At 33.1% G+C, this 7,310-nt stretch overlaps 2 protein-coding genes across 2 annotated transcripts; one reads left to right on the top strand and one right to left on the bottom strand.

The window, feature by feature from the left end:
- On the top strand, positions 813-2,271 carry LOC107608215. The gene has a single exon (XM_016310076.2). It carries the CDS (start codon positions 1,464-1,466, stop codon positions 2,058-2,060), a length of 597 nt encoding a protein of 198 aa, XP_016165562.1. The 5' UTR covers positions 813-1,463; the 3' UTR covers positions 2,061-2,271.
- Positions 3,657-6,966, bottom strand: LOC107609279 (26S proteasome non-ATPase regulatory subunit 7 homolog A). Its single transcript, XM_016311164.2, has 10 exons — positions 6,614-6,966; positions 6,447-6,539; positions 6,253-6,334; positions 5,444-5,540; positions 5,202-5,277; positions 4,893-4,951; positions 4,583-4,705; positions 4,349-4,406; positions 4,182-4,267; positions 3,657-4,005 (listed from the first exon to the last, which is right to left on the bottom strand). Exons 1-10 carry the CDS (start codon positions 6,798-6,800, stop codon positions 3,934-3,936), a joined length of 933 nt encoding a protein of 310 aa, XP_016166650.1. The 5' UTR covers positions 6,801-6,966; the 3' UTR covers positions 3,657-3,933.

Genomic DNA, 7,310 nt, shown 5'->3' with positions numbered 1-7,310 from the left:
TGGATATTTAAACATCAAATTATTTTTATTTATTTAAAAATTATTTTAAAAAAAAACTTAAACTTGTTTTAGAAATTTACCTACAAAAACCCAAAGTCCAACTTACGTGCTTGGTAATATATTTGTTAGTATTCCGTTGTGTACTGCTAATCTTATTATCCCCTTATATTTTGAACTTTGTTTAATGAAATGTGCTATTCTCATAAAAAAATTGGAAAATAAAAGCTTGTTTAATAATTAAAAACTTATTTTGAGAAAAAATTATGAAAATCATTTTCATTGTAAATATCTATATTTTGTTACAGTTGTATAAATTAATTCTCTATAAAAATCATATGTCGGTTTTTCTCATGCAATTCTTTAGGTTTCATATGTTGGTACACTCTTTTGTGACATGATAGAGGGCTATGTATGAAATATGAATATGGTGGATATTTAAACATCAAATTATTTTTATTTATTTAAAAATTATTTTAAAAAAAAACTTAAACTTGTTTTAGAAATTTACCTACAAAAACCCAAAGTCCAACTTACGTGCTTGGTAATATATTTGTTAGTATTCCGTTGTGTACTGCTAATCTTATTATCCCCTTATATTTTGAACTTTGTTTAATGAAATGTGCTATTCTCATAAAAAAATTGGAAAATAAAAGCTTGTTTAATAATTAAAAACTTATTTTGAGAAAAAATTATGAAAATCATTTTCATTGTAAATATCTATATTTTGTTACAGTTGTATAAATTAATTCTCTATAAAAATCATATGTCGGTTTTTCTCATGCAATTCTTTAGGTTTCATATGTTGGTACACTCTTTTGTGACATGATAGAGGGCTATGTATGAAATATGAATATGGGATGGTGTTTCCTTATACTTTCAACCATTTTCATAACCGTCAATTGTAAGAATTGAATTAAAATGGTCAGTTAACCCTGTCTAATAATTATAACTTAATAATTTTTCAGTTTTTTTTCCTAAGAATTTAACCGATTAAACTAATCAAATGATGAAAGACTATTTTAGGTACATATGGACTTCAATCTCCATTGAGTTTTATATAGATTAGTTTTTGGCAGTCCTAGAAAATAATAATTTTGATTTCGAAGAGCAAAATATAGAAATAAGGACAAAAAGCAAATCCAGCAATAGTGGCGGCTACGACGGAGTGTTCTATAAGAGGTTCTTCTATTTATCTGACAAGAAGAAGAATCCAAGTCACAGAGTGTCAAATTCATTTCAATTTTTAAGTCCCAGATTCTGATTTCTTAAGATTTTCGTTTTACCTAAAATGGGTATTGTACCTGATTGTATTTTATTCACAAGATCACTTCAAGTTTGAGCCTTTACCTTTTAAACTTCTGGTAATAGATTCCACTTATCTTGAATAACAAGGTTATAAAGTTCAAAACTTTATATTAAAATTAGTAAGTTTTCATCAAGTTTGATTCTGGGTCTTCACCAAAATGAAGAGGCGCATGTTCTTGAAGCATTCAACAGCTCTTATCCTCATTATGGTAACTATATGCTGCCTTTTGATTGTGATAGTCACAGTTCTCAAGCTTCCAGATGCATCAACCAAGAACAGCCAAATGGTATTGTACCCAAAAATCAGATCCAGAAAAATCCCTCATGATTTCAAGTTGAGCAAGCTCGGTAACATGATGCTTGAGATGTTGCCTCATGATCTTGCATTCACTGTTTTTGTTCCATCGGAGGAAGCTTTCAAGCGAGATCTGCGTCTAGATTTCAATGATAGCTTGAAACCTGACAAGTACAATGATACATATGCGATTGTGTCTCGTGTGTTGGGATTCTCAGCTGTTCCTAGATCAATTCACTCGGATAGTGTGAAACTTGGTGAGCTTGTGAACTATGATTCTTTATCTGGGTTCTCACTTTACATCTCAAAGGACATCGATGGAATGTTGGTTGTTAATAGGGTTCGATCTGAAATGGTGGATTTTAAGAGGAATGAGATTGTTGTTCATATTATGGATGGTGTTATTATGGATGCTGAGTTTGAGCAATCCGTTCTCTCTTATGAAACTGAGGAGGATTGAGTTTTGTATTCAATTGAGTCTTCATCTATACAAAATATACAACTACACTTGTATTTCATATAGGTATCATTTAGTTTTCTTCTTTTAAATGAAATTGTAAAGGTTAAAGGTTTTCTCTCCCTTCTTACTTAATTTTTTGGACTAACTTTGAAGATGTTCAATTTATGTACCCTTTATTTATATTACCTTAATAGATATATGGAAATATTTTGATATCTTGTTCCTCGTATGATGTATTTCTTGGAGAAGTATTTACAAATCTTCTAAATAACATTAGTAAGAATAAGTGGTGTATGATTTTCTTTTAAGATTTTGTGGGTCATTTGGCAGGGTATGAATTAAAAAATTTATGAGAACAAAGAATCGATGGCTAACAGGGAGCAAATTTACACACTTGTTAGACAATGAAATTTGATTAGAAAGAAATAGAAAATCAAGATGGACAGATGGTTGTAACTTGTAACTGAGGAGGAGGTAAGAATAGAGGGAGAGAGATGGTGGTGGATAGTGTGGAATATGAGCATCATTTGTAAGCATATATGGTTGGAGGATATCTGGAAAATGCAAAAGGTGAGTTAAGAGGATTAATGGGGGATGTAATATCTGAGAAGATGGAAGGGGACGCAATCTTACAAAGCCTTGAGATAGTATTACAAATATTATTGGAGGAAGATAATAGGAAAGAGGAGGGATTGATATTTATAATTGATAATAAAAATATTGTTGAATGGATGCATGGAAAAATAGCAAGTTAAGGACTTAAGAATGTTGAGGAACAAGACATATGTAGCAAAAAGTCATGCAAAATGTGGAGGTGAGGTTCAAGTACAGCAGTAACTTCAAAGAGAGGAAGACTTGGGAAAGATTGGAATTGGAGAACACCTGTAGATGGGATGCAATTGAATTATTGGCTTCGATGTTGAATTGGACAAGAAGACTATGAATAAAAGTAACTAAACAAGTGGATAACATGGAAATACAAAAGGAACATTGTTTGGTGAAAATATATGAGGAGAGGGATTTATTTGGTGTGAGTAAGTGAATGATATGCCAATGGAGGATGTCAAAATGAGATAATGTAATTGATGTGAATATATTCGTCTATTATGAATGTCTAAGTCTTGCCATGATGCTATTTGAAGGGTGAACATTTGGCGTCTATAAATCTAAGATGGGGTAGTGCGATTCATTTTTGTGTAATTTTGTCATCTTTTAGTCCGTAGTTTGTTATTGATGCAGGACTCTTTTGTATTTCATTTTTACTTGATGGTTTTTGATTGATTAATTATCCTTAAAAACAATGCCAAAAGAGATTTTAATTGATCAAAAGTTAGTCTTTGTACTTTTCTCCCCTATTTGGATCACCCCTATTTGGATCAAGACTATAACTCAAAAGATAAAAAAATTAACTGTCAAAAAATTTACAATAAGTAAAATTAAAACTATTTCAAATATTAGGGACAAAAAATCGATCATTTTTCTATTTCAAATGAATTTGCGTGCTTTTGTATCATTAGTCATGTTTGAGCTACAATGCACGGTTTGTAACAAGCACGGTTTGTGACAAGAATGATTCTCGTAACGCATCAAGAGAGCTTGCGGGGAATAGAAGATCAATTTCTGACTCGTGATCAATCTGCTTAAGGACAAATCGTTGTAACTCTTCCAAGATTGAAAAACAAAAATGTTCTCAAGAGTACAAATAACATAAAGCATGAGCATAACCAATAATATTCCCACTCCCAGGTTAAAAGATCTTTTGTGCCATGTTACATGTATTTCCCGAATCAGAATCCTCAAGAAGGCCGAAGGCCAATCAAAGTGACGGTTGAAGTGCAAAAGATCTTGGTCTATGTAGTCAATAATAGCAACTTTAACTTCCAGCTGTACTTGATACTGGTACTGACTTCGAGTCTTCTGCGCGTTCATGTTCTTTGTTGAGCATCTGCCAAAAGAGGAGTGTTTTTACTCTAACCCTCTGAAACTTACTCCATTTCATACTAAGTATAATAATAATAATAATGTAACACAACCAAAACTAGGACTAGCTATGAAACCAAAATCACCCACCAAACAACAATAACAAATAGATGCAGTAAGATTGAGCATAGTGTATCTAACCTTATTGTTAATCAAGTTGTGGAGCGCAATTACACTTCTGATAAGGGACGACAGGTATATTACCAGCATCATATCATTTGTTTTCACTGCAACAATGAAGAAAGATATCAACAATAAAGGCCATTGCAGAAAACCATAACACATACATATTCATTCACATTCTTAACCTGCAAAAGCCTTTATCAGATCGTTGACATTAAGGTTTGGTAGCAGGTTGAACACATCCTAACAAAATTCAATAAATCATGAGATGGTGAAACACAGTAATAGAGTTAAGCCAAAAAAAAATAAATTGAAATGTAGATCAGCTGAAAATTCTTCTAACATATCTTGCTAAACCATGTGACAGTGGCCAAATAATTGTCAATTACAAAGAAATACATGTTTGTGTGTAAACCAACCTGCAGATGGTACAAAATCTCATGGTTTAAAGGAAGCTTTCCATCGATGACAAGGTCAAGATAACTTCTTATCTCTTTAAGTCTTGCATCCAAACCTTTCAAGGCTGTAAGTTTTCCACTTACCTAAAAGAACTCAAACAACAATTTTAACATTTGTCATTAGATAAAATATATATATCTTAGCATACTCAGAAATACGATGCGCGCAGAGAGAAATATAAATACAAGGATAACAATAACAGCAAAATAAAGAAACAAAAACATTCAGTAAGAAATTAATATATAGCAAGTGATGAATCCAGTCACCCACCTCTGTAGCAAGGGTGCTAGTTGTTGTATCCTTCACATCTCTAAGCAAGTGTTCTACTCCTGCAAAAGAGTAAGACAGGAAAAATTGTTCAGATTACCATGTGGGAAAAAGCTTCAGCATTACAACATTTTCAAAGCAAATAGCATAAATGACGGGGAAAAAATGCAGCAAGTGTACATTCCATGGATTACCTATCTCCTCAACCTCATGAGCAGCAATACCATGAAGAATACAAATAAGGTAACTTTTTTTTTCTTTGAAAAAGGAAAAATAACAGAAAATGCAGCACTTTTGGATTTGATGGCATACCTATTTCCTCAACTTCATGAGCAGCGATTTCTGATGGCACATGCACAAAGACCTTTTGGCTTTTCTGAGTGGCATTCTGCAGTTAGTTTAAGCTGCTTATCAGTTCTTGTGTCCACTGATTAAGTTCCACACAAGCAAACACTAGCTAGCTACTCCCATCATTAATAATTTTCATAACTTATGCAGGTATCAAAGAAACCACAAGTATATTTAATCAAAGGATAGAAGTACTTCAGTTCTACCTCTTTAACCTCTTCAACTGCATAGTAAGCTTTGGTAGGAATTCCCAGTTCCTTAGGCTCAACATCAATTATAACCAAAACAGGATTGGGAACATAGCTGCAAAAATGTGGAAGGTGACAAATTGATAAATTGATATAAATATTGAGATAAACAGCAGCATAAAAAGTTTCTTGTTCTATCATGCTTCCAAGTAAAAGGACTAATCCCCAGTGGTGAGAAAATGTATGTGCATAACCACTGCACATAACAACACATAACAATCAGGATTACACAGAGATATTACTACAAAGCAAGCGAAACATGCCTCAAGTTGCTAAAGCATAGAAAAGTACAAACTGTGCTTGAGGATATTGCCGAACAGCATTAGGTGTAAACCTTGCTTATCAAAGCTATAATTATTCATTGCAAAAAGAAACAAACTGTTTAGAACTAAGAAATACTTTTGCATCGTCCTGTATTTCGGGATTACCAGCTAATATTAGAAATTTATTATTCCCTCTTTTGAATAACTAACATTTACATACACAAATTATGCTTTGTCTCACTCCTGTAGAAGTACCACCCTAGCTTTGCACCTCACTCATCACAGCTAGGTATGACATTACACTAATAGCATATTTTCTCTCTTTTGGTAAATACACTAATATCGTATTCGTTAGATGAAGTTTCAATCAGATCATGGAAATTACGTTTACTTCACACAACCACAGCCCTCAATCGAGTTAAACGAACAAAAAAAAAAAGATAAACATCAATACTAAAATGCGGAAGATTTTTCTGTGAATTTGAGCTGAATAAACAAACATACTCATTGAACAAAGCATGAATGTCAAGATCATTCTCTCGGAGCTTGGGGCCGGAGCTGTACCACCCAACAACATGCTCCTTTGCTGAACAAAAAAAAAAATGTCAAAATGGAAAAGATTAGATCTGATCTGAAGAAACAGAATCAACACAGAATTAAGGATTAGAGGAATGAATAATAATAATAATGAAAGGTACCGTTAATTCTCTTAAACATGGAGAACATGGACTCGTGATAGTTATGGTCGAGAAACCATATGGAAGGATCCTTGTCATCTTCTTCAAAGGGAACTGTAACGAACCGAAATCAGTTAGAGGAAGTAGTTGAGGTTGTTAGAGAGTGAGTTAGTTAGTTAGTTAGTTACCGGCATAGCTGTTGGTGACGTCGACGGTGCCTTTGAAGGAAGAGCCGAGGAGGACGCCGACGACGCGCTTGCGCGTGTCCTTGGCGACTCTGTTGTAGTTGTCGACTATGCTGAGGAGCACAAGTGGGTGCACCACAACTTTCTCTATCGCCCTCCACGATATTTGCTGCGTCTTTATCACATCCATTCTTAACTCTTTTCTTCAAACTCAATTGATCGATCAATTCTTCAAATTTCAATCCCCTTCTTCTTCTTCTTCTTCTTCTTTAGGTTTTGCTTTCTGAATTTCGATCCTCACCTCTCAAGTCTCTACACACAAGTTGTTTGTTTTTCTTTTCACTTGGGAGGATCTACTATTTTTTGGACTGATGTTTTATGGGCCTGCTTATATGGCCCATTCATTTGGACCTACTTTCAGGTTATGAATATCCGAAGTCCGGCCCAAAATCTGTCACCAAAATAAATAAATCAATGAAGAGAATATCTAAGTGTTAAATTACTAAAATACCTACTGGCCAAGAGAAAAAAAATATTTAATACATGGTCAATTCAAAACTTCAAGTGAAGGGATTCATTCCCGTAAATTATTACATTTTGAAAAAAGGTTTAACAATTGGTATCTATAATTTTGTAAAATTTTTAATTAGATTTTTATATATTTTTTTTTAATTAAATTTTTGTATCAATTTTTTTTTAA

Source organism: Arachis ipaensis, chromosome B07, assembly GCF_000816755.2.
Source record: "Arachis ipaensis cultivar K30076 chromosome B07, Araip1.1, whole genome shotgun sequence".
Classification (NCBI taxonomy): domain Eukaryota; kingdom Viridiplantae; phylum Streptophyta; class Magnoliopsida; order Fabales; family Fabaceae; genus Arachis; species Arachis ipaensis.
This window is presented reverse-complemented; position numbering and strand designations above follow the sequence as displayed.

Coding starts and splice junctions, on each gene's coding strand:
- LOC107609279 (XM_016311164.2), bottom strand. CDS start 6,800: ATGGATGTGATAAAGACGCAGCAAATATCGTGGAGGGCGATAGAGAAA. Junction 6,540..6,613: donor CGTCACCAACAGCTATGCCG/GTAACTAACTAA, acceptor GGTTCGTTACAG/TTCCCTTTGAAGAAGATGAC. Junction 4,407..4,582: donor AGATTTTGTACCATCTGCAG/GTTGGTTTACAC, acceptor GAATTTTGTTAG/GATGTGTTCAACCTGCTACC.
- LOC107608215 (XM_016310076.2), top strand. CDS start 1,464: ATGAAGAGGCGCATGTTCTTGAAGCATTCAACAGCTCTTATCCTCATT.